At 44.6% G+C, this 22,897-nt stretch overlaps 1 protein-coding gene and 1 non-coding gene across 2 annotated transcripts; one reads left to right on the forward strand and one right to left on the reverse strand.

The window, feature by feature from the left end:
* Positions 1–5,206: 5,206 nt before the first annotated feature.
* LOC123118322 (small nucleolar RNA U3) lies at positions 5,207–5,427 on the reverse strand. The gene has a single exon (XR_006457868.1). It is a non-coding gene; the product is annotated as a small nucleolar RNA U3 (small nucleolar RNA).
* Positions 5,428–6,565: 1,138 nt separating this feature from the next.
* Positions 6,566–7,936, forward strand: LOC123116703 (UPF0481 protein At3g47200-like). Its single transcript, XM_044537626.1, has one exon. It carries the CDS (start codon positions 6,566–6,568, stop codon positions 7,934–7,936), a length of 1,371 nt encoding a protein of 456 aa, XP_044393561.1.
* The last annotated feature ends 14,961 nt before the right edge of the window (positions 7,937–22,897 follow it).

The raw sequence follows: 22,897 nt of genomic DNA on the forward strand, positions 1-22,897 counted from the left end.
GCAGTCGAAGGAAGATTGAGTATCAGTGGGCGGTGATAGGGGACACCAATGTTGAGACGTAATACTTCAACTTTTTAAAATTTGTACTAGTGTTGCATGCGGCTATTTAAACGGCTGTACTTTTGCACGCAGCTATTTGACGTGCGTACTTGAAAAATAAATGAGAAAGACCAGATTTATGCAGCGACGGTTGGATAACGCCCTCCCACATCTGTGTCCACGGATGAATGCAGGAGGAAATTTGTTGGTTGAGATCTGATATTTTTCGTTTAAGAGTAATGCTATCTAATAGAGTTCTTTTTTTTTTCAGCCATGAAGCACAAGAGAGAGGAGTTATTTCTGAAGAAGAAAAAATTACTCCATTGTCAATGTCGAAGAGGTACAAAGAGAACTTCCAAGAAGGGCCAGGCCAAACGGCCGTTCCCCCTGGCGGCGCCTCCTCCGCTCGCTCCGGCACAGCCCCCTCTTTCCAGAGCGCGGCCGCTGGGAGGTACACAGCGGAGCAAGACGCTCCCCGCTTTCTCGACCGATTGCCGTTGGAACCCGGTTCAGGGCGCTGCCTCCTCCACCGGAGCACCGCCGTCTCCTCCGGCGTCCTCGACCCGCAGAGATCGCCGCCACCGTTGACCGCGTTTCCGCGGACGCCGCCGCCAGGGTTCGGCAAGGCTGAAAACTTCGACATCCCGGTAAGGTCCTGCTGCATTTTGGTTCCGAGCAATGTGAATCTGCAGTAGAAGTTTCAATCTCATATCTTTTGTGTGTTGTGTAATATGGCATTATTAGTCGATTCCTCCCAAAGTAATATGTGTACTACGTATTAGATATTTGCTAGCTTTTGTAGCATTGGCGCTATCATCAAGCTAGCTTTTGTTATGTTAGATGTTATCAAAACGCACCAAATCTTGAACTGGGGTCTCTGTTTAGGGCCTTGTAACCTTTTTGGTGGCTTCACTTTTATGGGGATTTTACTTTTTGGAGTCTTGGGTCTTGCTATTTGCACCTTCAGATGTGTACATGCTTGTACTGCCATTGGATTTGTACTGTATTTTACAGCCAATGTGCAGTTATTAGAAGTTAGCATGCCATGATTTTTTGTTTGACTGAATAGCATACCATGATTTTAGAAATTGGACTGCCTGTGAACGGTCTATTTTAGTACTCCTCCATTTCAAAATTATTGAAGTTCTAGATTTGTTTAAGTCAAACTTCTTTAATTTCGACCAAGTCTATAGAAAAATATAGTTGACACCTGGGTTTAAACAAGGTAGATTTAGTTGTTAACTGTATACACAGCCTCTATTGCTGCATTAAGCGAAAGAACATGCATAAACTATGACAGAGCACATGCTCTATTTGTCATCCCATAAAACAAAAGTTAATTTCTCTTGACATTTTTGTGGTCTACTCACACAGTGGCAGAGCTTCCCGAGGGCCAACCTAGCAACCTGCCCCCCCCCCCCCCCCCCCCAAATAAGCTAATTTAGTTCTGCCATATCAATAACATGCATTTAGTCATTAACGATGCACTTTTTCCTAATCTTTGCATTAGATTGCCCCTCCAAAAATCCTGATCAAGCTCCGCCACTGACTCACATCTGCCTAAATTACTCATTTAGTGGCATATACATGATCAGAGAAGAGCATGGTGCATGCCACATCCATGGCCTATCCAGGATTTTGACGATGGGTATTCAGAGTTAAAAATAAATAAAAGAGAAACAATCAAAACACAATCCGGATGATTTCTAGTTCTGTGTTACAATGCCTTAGTACACAATTTATTCTTCATAGCACGGTTACTGAAACTGACTGATGTGTAACAGACGCATACATTACAAAGAAACACAAGAAACAATCCATAAGAAACACATTGAATTGGTTGAAAAAAATGGAAGCTTCAAATCGATAAATATAGAGCTCTGCTCAGTGCCTCTTCAGAGCCGGTTGATTTTGATTCTTTGCCAGCTCACCCCTAAGCTCTTCCACAAAATTATCCTTGTAGCCGTCGTGGAACTCCATGAGCATGAATTCCATAAGGCTTGGGAGTGATGGCAGCCCAGTGCTGGCTTGAGAAGTCCAGTCACGAAACTACTGCAGCTCGAGCTTCGGGGTGGCTTCTTCTTCAAACTTCACCAATTTCAGGTCAGCTAGGCGATCCAGCTCCAGTACCACCAGGCTCGGGAATGCACCTTGACAGAAGTTGAAACGAACCTCGTTGCCCACGAACGACTCCCTCCACAGGTGCAGAGTAGACAGATTCGGTATCTTCGGAAGGAGTTGTGTGGCAGCATCATGCTCCAGAATCCTTGAGCTCTGTAGCCTCAGCTTGACGAGATTTGTGAGCCCCTGGATCCATTCGGGCAATTTCACAATGTTGCCGTACAGCTTGAGGCTTTGAAGATTTGCTGGAGGTGAGGAGATGCCATCTAAGCAGCTAGATAAACCAGGATATCCCAGTGACTGCACTAACAGCTTGAGGCTCTGAAGATTTGCTGGAGGTGAGGAGATGCTATCTAAGCAGCTAGATAAACCAGGATATCCCAGTGACTGCACTAACAACGATTCCAAGCAGCTGAGACCTGCAATTGCCGAAACCAAATCTTGACTGCTTCTCTTGTTGACGCCAATCACTCCTAGCTTGCTCAGCCGGGTAAGCTCTTCTATGTCTTGCAGAACGGCTTTTGCCCGTGTGGGGTTGACAATACCCAATGTTTGCAGGGCTTTCAGTCTGCGAATTCTTCTTGGCACTGCAACACCACGTGTACTTTGCCACGTGGCCAACAGAGGTAATATGTTGCAGCAGCACATGGTGCATACGTCACGCCTGTTCACGTCGATATCCATACCCATCTTCTTTTTCAGAAGCTGAGGTGCACAGCATGCCACACAAAATGCAATTGAAGAGCAAGTAATGTTACACAGCCTGTTTCTCATTACCTCGGGTAGATCTTCTTGACATGTCTTGATTTCAAGTCTGTCATCATCGTTATCTTCTATGGCTCCAGCACAAATGTTTCGTAGCTTACTAAGCTTGGCGATGGTCCATGGCAGCCTTATTATGCGTGTACCCGTGATATGTAGAGTTTCAAGTTGCCTCAGGTTACCCAACGAATCTGGCAGGTGATAAATGCCATCACATCCTCTTAGAGAGAGGTATCTCATGTGAAGAAGCTTCCCGATGCACTCAAGGTGATGGTCAACTAATTCTGAGGTGCCCAGCATGGAAAGTTCTCCTTTACATTTGGGACCGCCAAGTCCTGGAGGCAGTCCTTGACGTCATAGGCCACGTCCCGGACCTGCTTGACCCATACCTTGACCACCCTGCTGTTTCCCTCCCGCTTGTCGTCCGCGGCCATCAGGAAAGCTTGCATCATCTTGAGTTCATCCTTGATGAAGGCCTGGTCACGCTGGACCCCGAGCTGCAGCGCCACCTGCTCCGCCAGGGCAGATCGGGCGTAGCTCAGCGCTCCATTCACCACGGACTTGCCCGACACTCAGCACCGTGCCTCCATTAGTTGGCTGTGATGGATGGATTGGGATGGAATGGATAGAGGTAGTGCTGCTAGCCATGGCAGATGCAGATTGTTGATCGATGTAGAGAAGCTAAACAATTATGGTTGGCCTAGGACCCCAAGTTGGAGTTTCTTATTCTGTTCTTTTATCAAGTTTGGCCTGCTAACCACGTATGTCAATGCGGTTGGAGTTTCTTATTCTGAGATCGTACTACCGCGTTCCACAAGTTGGAGTTTCTTATTCCGATGTTTTTTTCGTTCAGCACTTTGCTAGGTTGAGAAACATTCACGGACTTTTTTGGGTCGATGCTTGGACATGTTTAAATTAAAGAATGACCTTTTTTTTGTGTGGAAGAGTGGACACTTTGTTGCCATGGCATGTTTTATCCACAAACCTGAGTAGCTTTTCCTCTGACTGTTAGTTGATTGTGATATGTTTCCTGTTCTCCAGCAAGAACAAGCTTGCCTTGTTTCTGTGAAGACACACGCTCGAAAATTTGAAGACTTGGAAATTTTCAAAGTTTGAGTCGTGGTTGGAGATAATTTATTTGGGGGAATCAGATTAACTTTATTTGTATGCTTCAGTCGCCTACTTAGTTGAATAAATCGTGTTCACCATTATCATTTGCGCTCACGTGGAGACTCTGGCAACTTGAATCATTTGGTAGCATCTCTAGTTATCTTCTTTATGTAGTTTTGAACACTTTTTATACAACAATGAACTTTTTTTGGTTGCCATCTTAAACAAAAATGATAAACATTTCTTTATGCAGTCCATTGGAAGAAAAGGTCTTCGTCCTCGTGAATCCTAAAGAAGAGATAAAGAGTGGTGATGCATTCAAGAACGCGGTGAAGGTTAAGAAGAAAAACGAACACCCGGACACGAGGAGGAACGGCAGATCAGCCCCATATTGCACAAGTGGGCAAAGCAGAATAGAGACATTGCAGAAAAAGCCCAACCCAGGGTTACGCTACGCAAGCAGGAAATTGCAACTGAAACCTACAACGAAGAGCGGCAGACATTAGATTGTTATCACCATCTACACAAGAAAGAAGCCAGGTTTTGGAATAATACAGCTTAAGGCACGTCCTGAACTACAAAGGTCAAGGAATCTGAACAATCAGGACCAATTGCAATTTACGACAGCAGGTGGAATACTCTACTACAACGACATAATTCAGAGAAGAAGGTGAAAAGGTGGTAAGAAAGAACAGGGAAGGCAATACACTAACACAACAACCCCACCGCAGCCACCGGATCCAGGTTCGCTGGTGGATAGGTATGGGCTCGGCGGCTTTGATCTTGACATTTTTTGTCTCTCGAAACATGGCATAACAAAGCAGGATAGAATAGGTGGGTTTATAATGAAGAGGAAATGAAGAGAATGTGATATTCGATGTGTTCTAGTTTTCTGGGGTTACATACTCTTACCTGTAAAACTAGCGAACCATTTGTTTCGCTCCATTGCCACTGATATATTCTGAACTGAAACAAAGATAATTTCAGATGTATGACTACAAAATGGTTTGTCTGGTTAAAGAATGTCTGAAACAAAAGCCTTTCCAGATGTTTTAGAAGGAGAGGTCCTGCGCATGAAATGAATTAAGTTGGTTAGAAAATTTCAGAAACAAAAGTGCAGCTAACGTTTTTAGTTTCTGTGTGCGTTTGGCCAAAAAATTAAAAAGAATTTTGGAGTCTGTCAGACAACCTCTGGGCCACCCTGTGCAAGCCAGAGCCAGACAGGAACGATCATCTACAGCCGTCGGATTGATCCATCAAGAGCAATCCTAGCCGTTAATCACGCTCTGGCCCAGAGGTCAGAGTACATCAACCAGACTGAAGTGCTTGCCTCCTTATTGGTAAAGGATGCAGCGGTACGAGCCTATAGAACAGATCCTGTTCAAGTAAGGTCGTGCTACACAACGCTGCGCCTCGCCTTATAAGCTGGTTCTGCTCCGCGTAAACTAGCGAGGTGGGACTAATGTATTTGGCACACAGCGCCGCAGCGCCTCCTCGGTAGGAGACTGGAAGGGGCCTCGTGGGTGCTGGCCCGTGAGGTTGGGCTGGAGAGTAGACAGATCCCGGCCCATCTGCGAAATATCTGCTCGTATGGCCTTTTCTTCTCTTTTTCGTTGCATCAGCTTTTCATTTTTTGTTCCCTGAAATTTCTTTTTCTATTTAACAGGAGTATCTGAGAAATTATTGTTTCAGTGCCCGTGTTCTTCTCTCAGCTCTAACTCTGCACTAGATTAAACAACGCCTGGCCATGATGGAGATTTTGCCGGCTCACATCCGTGTCATAACATATGGATGTTAACCCAAGAAAGTCTACGAAGTGTCCATCAACCGCCGTTCTCGCATGATACTCCCCAATTTAGTAATCCAGATTCGCCGTCGAGGTTTTCTTAATTATCCGTCCAACTAGATTCAGACTTTTTTTTTTGAGGGAACAACTAGATTCAGGCTTGCATCCTAAGTTTTGGGTGTGACATAGCAAAGGGGCAGAACAGTTGCGGCTGCGAGGGCGAAACCGTGGAGAAAGTGGGAGCGAAGACGACAACAAAGTCGAGCAAAGAGCTGTGAGGCGACGAGCAAGGAGACCTTGATAGAGCGCCGACGGTTCGGATTGGTGGTGTTCACCGGCGGAGACGAGAGGGTTGATCGTATATAAAAAAAAAATTCTGTAAAATTGACGCCTGATCAATTGGTTTCCGCTGTCAAAAGCGTGTGGATGCAGCGGAGGCTAGCACGTCGGTGGGAGAGGGAGGAAGAATACTGACCAAAACAGTAAGTAATTTAGTCTACAAATTTACAAATGATGTAAGCCGCACACAGAAAAAAGAAATGAAACGGCAATTACAAAATTAAGTGCACAAATTCGACGCTTCTTCGCGAAGGAAGCCAATTTAAAACTGCAACAGGAACGTCCTACACTCAACCGCAAACACATACACGTACACAGCCAGTGCTTGTCGTACGTATATACAGATCAACGCGTATTACTGTACATCATCGCCTTAACCACACAGAACTGAGAGCGAGAGCGAGGAAGATGCACTACGACATGCTGCTCCGGCGCATGGAGGACGGCATGAGCAACCAGGTCCCAGCGGGCGGCGGCGACGACAGGGACGCCTTCACCATCGTCCGCCTGCCGCACCACGTCCGGGAGATGAACAGAAGCCTCTACGAGCCGGTCATGGTCTCGGTCGGGCCCTACCACATGTCCAGCGCCAGCACCCGCGCCATGCAGGCCCGCAAGTGGCTCACGCTCAGGGACTTCCTCCTCCGCGGGGACCCGGACGGCAGGGCCGGCCTCCTCGCCGACTGCATCAAGGCGGCGCGCAGGATGGAGCAGCGGGCGCGCCGCTGCTACGGCGAGGCGCTGGACCAGGCCGCCGGCGGCGGGAGCGACGACTTCGTGGGGATGCTGGTGCTCGACGGCTGCTTCGTGCTCCAGTTCCTGCTCCAGTGGAGCGAGAGCGACGCCCGGTGCATGCAGGGCACCTCCACCTACGTCTACTACGACCTGCTCCTCGTCGAGAACCAGATGCCCTACTTCGTCCTCGCCAAGCTCTTCAACCTCGTCATGGGGAATGGCAACGCAGGGGACGATGCGGACCAGGGGCTTCTTCACCTCATATCCAACTTCTTCAGCCTGCGCGAGCCTCTGGGCATGGTCCCGCTCCCGCCGCCGGCGCCGGAGCTGGCGGGCCAGTTCGCCGAAGTCTACCACCTGCTCCACCTCCAGTACCAGAGGATCGTCATGAGCCCGGAGCGGCGCAGGATTCGCCGGCTCACGAGGCTGGGCGAGAGCCTCAGCTCGTTCAGGCGCACACGGGCTAACCAGGCCAGGACGCCGCTGGCGATGCCGTGCGTGACCGTGCTCCAGGAGTTCGGCGTCACGTTCAAGGAGAAGCCCTCGCCGGCGAGCCAGTTCGACGTGACCTTCCGCGGCGGCACCATGGAGATCCCGCGCCTGGTCATCAACGGCGGCACTAAAATCCTCCTGGCCAACCTGTTCGCGCTGGAGCAGACCAAGGACTGCTGGAACGAGGGGACCATGACGGGGTACCTCGTGCTGATGAACGCGCTGGTGAACACGGGCGCGGACGTGGCCGTGCTCCAGCGCCACGGCATCCTGGACAACATGCTCTCCAACGAGGAAGAGGCGGCCGCCTTCTTCAACCAGCTCGGCGGCAGCGCGCTCTTCGACCCCAGGACGCACCGCTACGCGCGGCTGTTCAAGGACACCAACGATTTCTGCGACTCTCGCTGGAACCGGTACATGGCCGTGCTCAAGCGCGACCACCTACGGACCCCGTGCTCCATCATCAACCTCCTCGTGGCGGCCATCCTGCTCTTCGTCTCGGTCATTTCTGCTGGCTATGTGATTTGCCGCTACCGCCATTCCTGCACCTGATAGCCAAGATACTCATGCAACAGTCTCTGTAAATAACCTGTGACACACTCCATTAACAGAACGATAAATCTATCCAGCAGTCGACCGGCGGTTTGCTTCAAATCCGCACGACTCGATAGCCGTCCGATCCGGATCCAACGGCCCGCGTCGCCCCTGGTGCGCGCAGCGCGGGTGGCGGTAGCCGTTACCATCGCTGTGTGTCGCTGACTAGTGGGTCCACTGGAACCGCCCATATCGCCCAATGCCACGATCCCCACTCGCCCCCTCTCGCGTTCGCCCGCACTACTTCTTCTTCCTCTGCTTCGGGCCTGTCCATTCGAATCTTCTCTCGCTCCCCTCCCCCTCGTGCACGACGGTTGCTGCTGGTGGCGCGTTCCGGTTCGCGGCGGACGGCGTCTGAATCCGCGGTGAGGAACACATTCCCCGCCCCTGTTTTCCTTCCTCTTTTTGCTCCACCGCTCTGGTCCGCCATTGATTTAGGTTGGAGCCGTCGAATCTGGTAGATTGTTGTTCCTATTAGGTTAGATTAAGGCCGGCTTCTAATTTCTGAGTCGACGTTGAGCAGCGCATCCCCCATTCCCCCACCCATCCACCCGCCCCGCTCTGTATTTCCTGTTGCTCCGCCTCCATGCTTCGCCGTTGATTTTTGGTGCTCGGACTCTTTGATTCTGGCGTTGTTGTTGCTATTAGGCTAGGTTATGTCGCCTTCTAAGTTCAGTTTGAATATGGTTCGGACATCTGGTTTAATTTTGTGGTAATCGTGGGTGTGGATAGGTCTTAGTGGTGGTAAGTGTGGTTGGTTCTAATAGGGATTTTGTTATGGTGTTACTGTTGTGGATGTGGTTGTTTAGGACATCCAATAATGTTTGGTGTTTATGGATTTCAAGTTGTGCATCAGTGGATGAGAATTTAAAAAGCAACCCTAAGTTTTTTCACATAATGTTGTTTTATGTTGGTTTTGTTAGATGCAGTTTGTCCATTGATTAGGCTTTTGTGCTGCTCCAATTAGCTTGTTTACAATGCTTGATTTGCTTGTTATGTCTTGTTCTGTTCAATTATCATGATGTCTATATTGAACTTACCAACTATAGTACACTCAAATTACCAGATGCTTTAAACTCTGTTATTTATCAGTGTTGTCTTGTTATGGTTGAATTATCATGGTGATGGTTTTACACTTACCTCTGTCATCTTACCGTAGTTACCATAAGTTTTTGCTAGACTAACTATATGCAGCACAACGCTTATTTCTCATTCATTTTGTTTTGGTTGGGTTATTAATGAGCATGTGTGAATGTTATTTCTTATCATTGGTAATTTGGTTGTAACTTACCAATTGCATTGTGCCTCAATTATCAGTCTCACATGCTTTTTATATACCTGTGCTATCTGTTTTACTTTTTTTAGCATGTGCGACCAATTTGCAGTTTGCTTGTTTCCTTTTATCAGCTGTATTATTGCTTTGTCAAACACCGGTTTTATAAACAATGTATTCCTTTTTTTCCTACGTGTCAGGGAGACAATGCCGAGGAAGCGTAAAGGAGATGGCGATGGAATCGATGAGGTTCCTTCAAAAAAGGCAAAACGCCCTCCTCCGCGGAACAGAGCCTCACCCAGTTCGCTTCTTCTAGCATGCAAGGACATGAATGATGACAGGAAGGGTGCCATTGATGATATGGATTTAACTAGCCTTCGAAATATCCAATGTGACCATCTATTCAACAATCTCAGTGTGTGGCTTGCTGATCTCTACGACCCCAATTCGCGTGAGGTGGTCGTACCAGGCCGAGGCAGGCTTCCGGTCAATGAAGAATACGTGCATCGTGTTATGGGTGTGCCGCGTGGAGGGAATGATGTCCCTTACAACCTCCCATCTGAAACTGATATTGAGTTAGGGCTTGAGTTGTTTGGCGAGCTCGGATATGCCCCTAAAATGACTGATCTTGTTGATCTCATAAAGGGTTCTGAAAATTCTGATGACACTTTCAAGCGTATGTGGCTTCTGCTTGCGAGGAATACAGTCATTGCCCCGACCACCTCCAACAAAGTTAGCCCCCGTTGGTATGCTGTGCTGGTAAGTCTTTTTGTGAATATGTCATTTTCTTTCTTGTGTGCCTGATAACTTTACTATATGTCAGTGTGATAACTTTCATATTTTTTGTGGTGCATTCAGTGAACTTCAGTGCTGTTTTTTATATTGCAGCGTGACATCAATGGTGTTAAAAATCTCAATTGGTCCAAATTTATTGCTGATGAACTGCACAAGGCGATGTTGAAACGCAAGCCTACCAGGGGTTGCCTTCTTTTCTACAATGTAAGTGACGATGCTTTCCTCTTACCTTCTCTTTTGTCATTTGTCATTTTCTTTGTCATTTTGTGGCTGATTTTTTAAGTGTTTACCATGGCGCTTGTGTTTTTCTTATCAGCTATTGTACATTCATGCGATTGATCTTTCTGGACTTGGCATCGAACTGCCTAATGGTCCTTTTCCCATCAATGTATGGACAAAGAAGCTGATAACTCTTGTCCTCAACAAGGATGTTCAGGCTGACAAAGTTTCTTTCGGGAAACTACCAGTAATATATATCTATGTTTTTAGTTCACAGTCTGCTTTGCAACTGCATTTTATTTTCATTGTTTTTTTGTTGTTACTTATCTGTGATGGCTACATTTTTTTCCAGTTGAAGCCTGAGTTTGGCATGAATTTCTGTCTGTTTGGTGGTCTGGAAGGTCTTGACAAGTTTATGCGTGTTCATACTGCCCCAAGCTGCAGTGAAGAGGTGAGCATGTAACCTAGTTTCTTGATTATTATTTTTTTGCTATTTTATGTTCTTTCATTGGCTGATAAATTATTTTTTGCACCCATTGTGGTTACCCTGATTTGTTGCCAACTTGTCACTCTTTACTAATCTGGATGATTTCCATTGTGGCATATCCTCTATATAAAATAATAATTATGATGCAACCATGTGATAATTATTAGTGCAATGCCTTGATAACTTTGCAGCATTTCTGTGATAACTTGATATCATGATAACTTTTGGTTGCATTTATTATGATGATTGTAGCATTCCTGTGATAACTTGATATTCATGATAACTTTTGTTGCATTTTTGTGATAACTTACTAGTTATTTCCATTCTTTTTTCATTTTTTTATGTTGAACAGAAATTTGCCAAATCAACTCAGATAGTTGCTCGATTCACGTCCGCCATGGCTGGCATCCTAGGCAATCTTGTGGAATCATTCACCGCTTTAGATGATGAGGGCCATTCACATGCATCCCGTCAGCTAGATGCTGGATTGGACGTTATCTCCTCTGCCGCCCGTACGACGTCAAGGACTATGCGGTCATTGCAAGGCAGGCGGACAAAAAGTGCTAGAAAGAATGTGGCTGAAGATTCTGACAGCGATGACGATTATCACGGAGGCGATGATTCTGATTCTGACGCTGACTCCGATGATGATGATGATGACTATCGAGTTGTTCGTCATCGCCCTAAAGATCCTTTTGTTGCTTCAGGCAGTGGTACCGTGGATGTAGACATGGGCAGCGGTCCAGCTGATGATGAGACCACACATCTTGATGGTGCAACTGTCAAAGCCCATGATGGCACAGGACCAAATGTTGAAGACACCCCTGTCCGCCCTGTCGGTGATAACCTCGTTGAGTCTCAGATCTTACTCACTGGAACATCTCATGCAGCATCCGTCGAATCAGGTGATCGAGGGCTTAGCCAGCAAGGTCTGACAGACACGCAAGCTGAGGCGGCCACTGACTCTTCTGTCAAGCGGTGCGGTGCTGAGCTTTTGAAAAATTTGGCTTACCAGAGGCGCAAGAAGCTGAGGCTACCATCACCCCCCCATGTTCAGCTTCACCAACTGTGCCATCACCCCCCCGTCTAACTTCACCAGTTGTGCCTGCCAGCCCATCACAAAGGTCGTCTTCACCAATTGCACTGTCAGCATCTGAGATTCATGAAGCTGTGAAGAAAGTTGTGGTCCAGGAGCTTGGTATACACGTGGCTGAAAAGGGAATCGGTGCCTCCGTCCCACTGTCCACCTTGCGGAAGGAGGCCCCACGCAGGTAAATTATTATTTTCTAATGTCCTTCTTATCAATTATGTGCCTGAAACAACATGGTAAATACAGTTGTTTGAGTAAGGTAGTTTGGGTAATTTGATGCCGGTGATCAACTTGCTTATTTTTCATCTGCAGGGTCCCCGGCAAACAATCTGTTGCTGCTAAGGATTTAGGGATTGCACCAGTGAAAAGGTATTCAAATTGTTACTTTCGTTTATGTTCAGCAGTTATTTTGTTCTTGTTGTCTGATAACTCATGTTGATGAACATTGATAACTCAACTTTACCCCCCTGGTAATTTAGAGTCACCAATCTTGATAGTTGTATGTGCTTGTAACATTTGGTTATTTTTTTCATTCAGTGCACCTATGAAACAAGTTGCTGCTGCTAAGGGTTCTCCAAGTGTACCAGGAAAAAGGTGTTCACATACCTATCTAGTTTGTAGCTATTCAAAAATAATTGTTGGTTTTTTTGTTCATATGATTTGATAACTTTATATTTCTAGTCCTTGATAACTTTGTAATTTTTTCCCTGGATGCTACTTATACCTGAAGTATGTGACATCCTTTTTTGATTGAAGCATGTGGTAAATCAGGTTTAACAACATGTGTAATCTCACTACTACCCTTGTGTACCGATTTTTTTAGTCGTTCAGAAGATAAAAGTGCAGTGAAAAAGGTGAAATTCGCCAAGACCAGATCCTCTCCACGACTAAGGGCAACATTGTCGTAGACAACATCATCGGAGACAACAGAAGTTATCCATCTTGATGAATCTCCCACGGCGACATCTCCGTCTGAAAAAGCAACATCATCTAGCGAGGGTGCATCTGATGCTGTTGCGGCGACATCGGCTGGTGTTTCTGATGACGCTGTTTTTTAGCTAGCTGCAGCGGCAACTGTTACTGCTGCTGTTGAAGATATCGCCAGCGTGGCTGTAGCTATTGAATGCGAAAATGAAGTCATCCCTAATATAGCGCATGATGGAAGTGAAGGTAGTTCTATTCGCCATCACATTTGTTTTTTGTTTCTTGTATTTTTATGATGTTTTTTGTTGACGATGTGTTTAATCTTTTTCCGCTGTAGCTGAGAAAGTTGTGGGAAGTACCAGAGACAATATGCCTACTGATACGGCTACAGCTGGAGGTGAAAAGAATGATGCCGATAATCCTGTTGTCACAGGTTGGTAACTTAATTTTCTTATGTTGATAACTTGTCTGTCTAATACATGATAACTCAAGATATTGTTCTGGCACTAACAAATACAATGTCATCTACATGTTTTCCTGATGCCTTTTTTCCTTATTTGTGTGTTACTTGTGATGTTTTGAAGCAGTAGCTGACCCTGCATTGGAGTTGAGCACCCCTGGAGCTGGAAACTACGATGGTAATTTTACGCCACCCAGCTGCTCTCTTGGGCTGGATGCCATCTTTGGCGCGAGTCCTCAAGTGCCACCATCTACTGAAGCAACTGCAACGGCTCAAGCTGCACCAACATTGGCTCAAGTACCACCTGCAGCACCAGAAGCACCTGCGGCGGCGCCATCTGCTCAAGTACCACCTGCAGCACCAGAAGCACCTGTGGCGGCGCCATCTGCTCAAGTACCACCTACAGAACCAGCTGCTGGCCCTGACGCCGTTCTAGGGCTCGCAGCTCCTGTTGATGCTGACTCGAAGGGCAAGGCAGTGATGAAAGTTACCAAGGCTCAACCGGTTGCTTGGGCTCCGCCACCCAACAACTCTGGTAAGTGAAGACCTTGTGTCTTCGCTTTTATGTCGCGAGAGTGATGGATTGAGATATGTCAGTGTTCATCGTATTGTTTTGTGCCTTGGTGTGCTCTTTTTATTTATGTGTTTGGAACTTTCTATCATTCCGTGTGTATGGATGAATGTAATATTACTTCTATGCTTTGTGTGATGTAAATGAACATATGTGCTTTCAGTACCCGTAATATATATTTCTGTTGTGTCCGCTATAATATTTTGTACGATGCTAGCATAGACGATAAGTCCATCCTCCTCCCCCCTAGTAACTTTGTCAGTTTTGAAAGCCGATGTTATCTGTTACTGACTTTTAGTAAGCGCGTGATACTACATCTCCTATCATTGCCTATTTATTTTCCTTAATTCATTGTCATGCTTACAAAACAATATTGTACTCGTAGTTATTCATCTGAACTTTTTCATTACTCCTTCAATTTTTTCTAATCACCCTGATAACTCCATATGACATATCTTGGTAACTCAAATGTTCAAATCCTGTCAATTTATGATCCATTGACACCATAACTCCAGCCATATGCATTCTTTACCAATTCTGGGCTATACAATTCTTTTTGGTCTTCTTTTTAACATGTTATGATGATTAGTTTATATCATAGCTGTTCCTCGTTATGCACCAGTGTTATCTAATTTGTTCCTTAAAAGGCCCATACATGTGTGCTGGTAATCCACATTCACATTGCCTGGTATCTTCTATATTGTGTTCCTGATAACTTCTTGTATCTTGTCTCAATTTTTAATACCTGGTTTTTTTGCAACAATTTATGTTGTTTATCACTACTGTTCATGTCCTCATCGCTCTTTTTTTATTTAAGTAACACCGGAAGCTGGTCATGTGCAAGTGTATGATGTTGAGATTGACGATGATGAGGTTCTCATGTGGTGGGAAGAATTTGAACATGGCAATCCAGCATTAAAAGGGAAATCTAATGTTCAAATAGGTGATTTTTTTCTGCTCCATGAACATTGCAACCCTTGCACAAACCACTTTCTTTGTTTTTTTAATTATGGACCACCACTTGATAATCAAAACATGTGGCAGTTGATATATTTTGACCCATCACTTGATAATTCTTTCTCCCATCTGATGATAATTCATGGTTTTCCCTTTTTTCTGTTTCTACCAGACAACCCCCAAAGTCCAACATTTGTTACACCAGAGTTACCACCTCGCATAGAGCATTTAGTACGCAGTTCAACACCTAAATCCTTTATTCAGAAAGTTAGGGTCACCCACCCGTCCAAATACCTGCTCCCGCCTTTTGCCACCCTCACACCGAGCGAGGAGGAAGAGTACGTTTACAATGAAGTTATCAAGCATACTACTGATTCTAACTCTAAGATTAAAGAGTATGTTTTCATCCTTTTTCTCATCTTTCTTAACACAAATCATTATTTTATGCGCCTTTTTTTTAAATGTATTTTTTAAATCTTTTTTTTGTTTTTTGTTTTTTGATGTGTTAGGGTCATCAACATTGATGGTAGGTGGGTTACCCTTGGTGAGCTTGCCAATTGTGTAAAGGGAGTTGGGCAACTATCAACCAGCATTGCCGAGTTACATGTTCGCGTTCTCCAGTATAAGGAAACGCCAAACAGGCTCATCTTCCCTTGGGTGCTCTCTGTGTATCTGTTGTTAGGAGACTTCAAATCCAAGTGTTTACTGAAGTATTTTCAACGGGACAAGTTTTACATTCTTAGTCACCAGGATCAGGTATGTTATGTTTGATGGATCTGGTAACTGTACAGTTAGTGTCTTGGTAACTTCCTGATAATATCATGTAACTTCCTGTTATTTGCGGATATTGTTTGTTCTTCATGTCATGATAACCTGTTTCATGCACACTGGTAACTTTTGACCTTTCTGCCCTGATAACTTCTTTTTCTAGTTGCCTCCCATGTGAATTTCATGACCATTTGTTATCTTGGTAATTTTATTTCTTTTCCAACTAATTTTATGCTTACTACCTTCTAAATTTTTTCAGCTGCTATTCCCTGCTTTGCAAAAGTTGGGCCGCGGTCCAGATGACGGGCATTGGTATGTGTTGTCACTAAATCTTAGGGCGAAGCGGTTTGAAGTTCTAGATTCATCGCGTGACCAAGATAGTCCTTCTCTTCTCGAGCATGCGACAAGATACATGAACGCAATAAAGAAGGCCTGGTTGATAAATTACAAGGACTCGCATAAGCAGATTGAGGACTATGAACTTGTGTACATTGATGTGTTGAAACAGGAAAATGGGTTAGTTGTGGATTACTCACTCTCTTTTTAACATCCCAACTACATGTTTGTCATCCCTGTTTATTTTGACCCGGTCCGAAACTCCAATTAAACTGATTTTGTGATGTTTTTTTCATCACAGATGTTTCAGCATTGATTGTGGATTTTTCGCTTGCACATACCTTGAGGTGTGGGATGGCAAAAATGTTCCAGCCTTAACTCATGAACAAATTCCAGCTCTCCGGAAAATTATGACATTGAGGTGGTTAGATCATTATCAAAACAAATGCAAACAGTGGCGCTATCATCTATTCGGCAGCGGGTGATGAGGTGATATTTTTTTTACTACGGTGTGATAAGTTCTACCAAACTGTGATGATAACTTTTTTATTTGAATCTGTCATGACAATGCCATGGAGCAAAGTGTTGACATGATGTTTTACTATAGTATACACAGTCCAAAATCACTGACTATATGATATAATTCACTACTGTGATTATAATTTGTTCATAAGCAATTCTTAGAAGTGCAAGGAGGACTAATTTTTTGTCCATAAGTAATACAATGCAGTGCTGGTAGCCTTCAAAAAATGTAGATATAAAAACATTGGCTTTTACAAATCCATGTCAATTCCATCATACATTGCTGGTAACTGGCATAATAATGTACTGATAGCTTGGTTAAGAAATAAAAAATTTGGATTTACAAATCCATGTCAATCTCATCAAACATTTGCTGGTAACTGGCATAACAGGGTACTGATAGCTTGCTTAAATTATAGAGATACACTTGTTTTGCATTACAAAGCCATGATAACATCTACGATACAATGCTGATAACTGGAATGTTATGGGGCTCGTAGCTTGCACATTATGGTCCATGAAAAAAAAATGCAGCCACCATCTTCCATTTTAATAGCACCTTCTTCATTTATCTTGCTAGGGGAGATTTGCATGTGCGTTTGTCATGTTCCAGACTCCCGCACACACCACATTTCCTTTTTGTCTTTGGTTTTGCAATCTCAAAACCTGATTGCTTTCTTTTTGACTTTGGCCGCCCTTTCGTTATAGTCTTGGGAGGGTCTAGTATCAACTTTGTGTTTGAGGATGGAGCTGCATTAGGATGTGGGGGCTAGATGACAAAAGCGTGATTGTTTTTGCTAGCATGTATCGTCACCCGCACACTTTCTTGCTGTGTGGCAGGGTTACCCTGTCGCTGCACATTAGTAGCACTTTCTTGTTGTGTGGCGGTGTTCTCCTGTTGATTCACATTAGTGGCACTTGTTTGCTGTGTGGCTGGGTTCTCCGGATGTCTTGTATCGGGGGCGTTTTGGTGATGTGTGACAGGGTTGTCTTCATTCATCCGCCCCACATGTATCGAGCAGGGACCCGGCTGTCCTTGAAACGATCCTTTTGCTTCTTCCTTTTCCTTTCTTGCTTTTTAAAGTTGATTGTTCTTCAGGATTTCAAGCTCCTCCTTGAAATTATACAGGTGTTTTCTTGCCAATCTGGTCCCGTCATCTGTTAGGCAAGCATCTTTGGCCGATGCCTTAAATTCTTTAAGAATTGACGTGTATCGCATGACGCTTTTCCCCTCCTCTGGCATCGACTTCTTAACTGTCGGCTGTTCGAAATCAGGTTGAATAAGATCCTCCTCTGGATCCCAGGTCCACCTCTTTAGGATGTACTTTTCAGGTATCTCATATACCCCAATTTGGTCCATAACTCGTAGTACGTGCGCGCACAGTAGCCCGTCACGATCAAACTTGCAGCAACTACACGAGTATGTCTCTTCAACCATGTTTGCTTGCACATGGTAGTCCATGTCTCCATATTTCGGTATTATCCCGCGTACTGAGCTGACCTTGAAAGTACCATCATCCAATGCGTCGCATCTGTATGCTGATTTCACCTTCATCTCCATCTGGAACTTGCAAAACAAGTTATGTGTGTATAGCCCCCGCACCTGCATCTTCAGCGGGTTCATCGAGTACATTTCGGTTTCTTTGTACACTATTTCCAACTGCTCTTTTGACACGCTAGCCATCACCTTATCCTGTATCGCATGTACCGTTGTGCGAATTCGACCAGTGAGTTGTTTGGGTTGACATACTTCTTGAGCACAGAGTTAAATCCCTTGCTTCTTGCCGTGGTCTGCAAGAACGGGAAAAAGTCGTGCATATAGTATACCAGGACCCAACACTTCCTGTTCTCCCACAGCCATTGGAAATGCTCGTTGTCAGTCTGGCCATACGCTTCCATCATCACCCATCACTTGTGCTCAAACTCCTCAACTGCATTCATAATATAAACATGGTAACATCAAGTATTGGAGGATGGTAACATCTGTTCAAACATAGCTGGTAACTAGGAACACCAATGCTGTTGATAATTATGTCACACACACATGGTTACTTTAGTTGAAGGATCATGGTAAGTATTTTGCAGACATGATAAGATTTTCTTTTCCAAAGCGAATACCATTCTGTGTGTGTAGTACAAGCAACATTTTTAACTAGCAACAAAAGGATACTCATATCAATCACACTAGCTGGTGATTGAAAAGTTTTGTTGTAACTAGTGGGGTGAACAACTGAAATGTGTACATCAAACATGGACATTATAGGGGTAGTACAGAAAGCAACTAATGTAGGTAATTTTGTTATAATCCTCTGATAACTTGTCACTTTGTTAGATGGTAACTGTTGTTATCATGCATCTAAACCCATTTTCTATGTGCCCATTTTTGTGTGTTTTAAGCTAGTGAGGGGTGGGAAGTAAAATACCAGTCAGGTTGTTGTCAACAAAATCCTTGAATGCATTGTTTAGTGGGTCATTGTCAGCCATCAGCTTCCCAAGCTTCTCTTGTGCTTTTTTCATTATATGCCAGCGGCAATTCCTGTGTACTATCCCGATGAACACCTCATCAATAGCACTTCTCATTGCAAAATCTTGATCTGTTATTATGTTCTTTGGCGCAATTCCATCCATTGCATGCAAGAATGCATTAAACAGCCACACAAAGTTACCAGATAGTTCGTTTCGAATAAACCCACAACCAAATTGGATCGACTGCCCATGGTTATTAATGCCAATGAAGGGTGCATAGGGCATTTTGTACATGTTTGTCATGTATGTTGTGTCAAATGAGATGATATCATTGTATCTAGCATATGCCCTGCGCAACGCACCATCTATCCAGAATAAATTCTCCACTCTGTCCTCATCATCAAACTTTATTCTCCAATAGAAATCTAGATCTTGTGCCTTCATATCTTGGAAGTACGAGATTGTGCTCCCGACATCAGCATGGCGGTACTCCATCCGGAATTTAGCTCGTTGGTTTGCAATGTCCTTTGTTGTGTATGGTACATCTTTAGGATTCCCGTAGAACCATTCCATTAGTTGCATCTGTCTGGCTGTCTCTATGTTGCATCCGTGCAATATCTTCAAGAAGTCCTGCTCATCTTTTGGAATGTTCCTATGTGATGATAGGAACTTTGTCAAGGACGGCTTTCTTATTAGAGGGTGGTTGTGGTCGTCGTTGAAGTGTTTGACTCTCCACCACGCATCCGTGTGGGTGATGTAAAGGTGGGCCGGACATCGCGACCTCACAACCTTCCCTCTTTTCCTCTTCTTCATGATGCCTTTTGGGTCCTGCACATCCTCTATCTCTTCCTTGTTTGTTTTTGGCTTGCTGTATTTCCCACAAACCAGGAGGACTCTGCTTACAGTATTGTCTTTGATTGTTTTTCTGTATTCCAGTCTCATTCCAAACCCATGTCTCTGTGCATATTGCCTGTAGTATTCATAAGCTTCCTCAAAAGTATCAAACTTCATTGTTTCATCAGGAGGTTTCGATGTGGAGTATGCCTTGGTATTTTTGTCTCCCTGTTCAGCATTCTCTCCCCCTATTTCTGGACTCGCTGGCTCGCTGACTGAATGATCAAAGAAGCTTTCTCTCCCCCCTATGCTTCTAGTAGTTGGTTCTTTGCTTGTTTCTCAAACCATCGGGTTGCTTCTAGAAGTAGCACCTGTAATGTTTTTGAAAGTTGTTATTTTGTGTTATATTTTTCTGCATGCCAAAACTAGTGGTAACTTGTACTCCAGTTGCTTGGTAAAGTTTGCATGCATTAAGATGTTTTTTTGTAGCTGTAAAGTGAAAGCATGTAATTCCAATTTCAATACATATTGCATGATAATTCGTATGCAGTAAGTGAGGTAACTGTGCCTAAATTCATGGTAACTAGTGAAAGCATGTAATTCCAATTGCAATACAGATTGCATGATAATTTGTATGCAGTAAGTGTGGTAATTGTACCTAAATTCATGGTAACCTGTGTGCATCAAGCTACGTCATTTGTCAACTGTTTCATGGTGAATGTGATAGTTGTAAATAACCTAAGGTGGTAGTTGCAATTCAAGTACGATGGTAATAAATTTGTGTACAAAATTGTGGTAGCATGGTAAATGTTTTACCTTCATCTGTTTTGGCAGAACCAAAGCTTGCCGTGTGTGCATATTCACACTGTTGGTTTGTCCCCACACCACTCATCATGACATCCATATTACCCCCGTTGTCATGCGCCATTTTCTTGTGTCGTAGCACCTGCTAGTACATATGATTGCACCAATTAATTTTCCACAATTACTAGCAATCTTGATTATTTTTTCACAACAACTATATTTTTTTCCTTTTAATGCCATGAGAACTTCTGTTTTATAACATGTATCGTTTTGGCAGTAACCAGCATATGGGAGTATGACAGCGACAGTTTCTATGAACCTCATTTCATGAACATCATTTTTTATCAAAAAAGAATGGTGGCAACAATGTAAATCAACACATGGTATTCTTGTAGTGTTTTTAGCACCTTTGGTTCTGAGTTTTTCCTGGTAATTTGTAATGAATTAGCATGATAACTTGTTCTGACATGGGTGTGTTCAATATATAAAGGAAGAAAGGGATCTTTTTTTATGTTGAATAAGTCTTACAGGATGCTGATTACTCAATGCATACACTCTGGTAATCTATTTTCAATCGAGATGGTATGCCAGTTTTAATGAGGAAATTCATACATGTATTTTCTAAATTGACTATAAAAGATGAAATTTAGTCAATCTTTTTGTTGGTAACCTGACTGAATTTGAGTGGTAACTCAATTTCAACATAGGAATTACACACATGTAGTAAAAATACTACCTTTTTTTGCATGCTTTAGTTCTTGTTGTGTTTTCCCCATGTTTTCCCCCCTTGATTTTATTGGTATGAAATGCAAATGCAGCATGGGTATAGAGCTTGAATCACTTACATCCTTTCTTTTTTGACTGATTATGACGAAATTTGGACGAATTGATGATAACCCCTGTGATGTTCTTGTGGTAAACCGGGGCCCTCCCTCAAATCCTTGTGTTTTGGTGGTGTTTTTTCATGGTTTCCTTTTTTTGGTGGATCTGATCTGGCGTCGATGTTGCCGGCGATGGTGGCGCGTCGGGGAGAGAGGAGAGAATTGATCGGGGCAGGTGGCTGTTTCTTGTGATGGAGGTAAGAAACTAGGTTTTGGGTGGTAAGTCACGTGCAGGAGGAGGGAGGTGGGCCAAATTGGGCCTCGATGCGTTGCGTGGGGAAGGACGCAGTAGGGGGGAGGTGGGCCTAGCGAGAGAAGTCTGGGTCGTGGGTGGAGCTGCCGAATTGGATCACGCGCGGGGAGGGACGCAGTTCCCGATCGTGCGGATCTGTCGCTAACCACCAGCCGGCTGGTGGTTAGTCGCGTCCTTAACAGAATCAATCATTAATCATGTTCAAGTTGCAACTTTCGGTGGCCACTAAGAAAAAAATGTTTTTCTTTCAAAACAAATTTTCCTCGTCCATTAATTAAGCAACAGAGAATTGCCAAATTAATTAGTGAAAAACCAGGCAAAAACCATCACATCACTGAACGGCATACATAGAATATCTCACACAACCTCTTCAAAGTCCAAAGAGGGTCTTATCGAGACAGCACACATGCGTCTTCTTGTCATCACTCCTTCCTTACATGGCGTCATCACCATCCCTAAAACCTGAGCAAATGACTCCGACGTCGCTGTAGAGGCACTTGTCGAGTTATATGGAGACCCGTGCCAGAGCACAACCACCTGCGATTGGACAGCGAGCTTCGACTTTGATGGAGAACAACGAAGGACAAGTTAGGCACGACCGGCGCCACAGAAGATCACTGAATGGACCACCTGTTGACTGTCATCGTACGCCACCAGGACCCTGCCATCGCAGCTTCGACTTCACAACAACACAAGCCAATGCAATCCGCAGACACGTCGGAGAAGAGCCGAATACCTCAACCATTGCCGTGTCGCCGACATCGCTCCCTCCATCATCATTGCCATAGAAGCCTCAATGCCAATATTGCTGCCGTCCATTGGTCCCGCTTGTCGATGCCCAACTCCAAAGACGAAGCCCCCAAGAGGGAATACAACACCAAGACGCCGCCATTGTCCGATCACACAAGATCAAGGGTTTCCCCTAGAGCTCTCGTGATGGCTAGATCTGCGCGGGACGGGTGCGGCAGCAATGCAGCAATGCCTCAAGGAAGGTCAACGATGAATGCAGCCGCCGCCATATATAGCTGGTCATGGCACAAAGCCGAGACAGGGCCTTCACCCAAGCTCCCACGCCGCACATCAACCGACACCGACCGGTGTCGGCAAGCCCGCTAACCACCACCACCATTGAAACTACCCATTGACGAAAAAGAACAAAGATACGTCGCAACCAACCGCACCTCAGAGAGACCACCGACGGCCAAACTCCAGCTCGTGGCGCCGTCAACGGCCATCAGAATGCAGGCTATCGGACGTAGCCTAAACTACCATGCCCTAC

Source organism: Triticum aestivum, chromosome 5B (assembly GCF_018294505.1).
Source record: "Triticum aestivum cultivar Chinese Spring chromosome 5B, IWGSC CS RefSeq v2.1, whole genome shotgun sequence".
NCBI classification, from domain to species: domain Eukaryota; kingdom Viridiplantae; phylum Streptophyta; class Magnoliopsida; order Poales; family Poaceae; genus Triticum; species Triticum aestivum.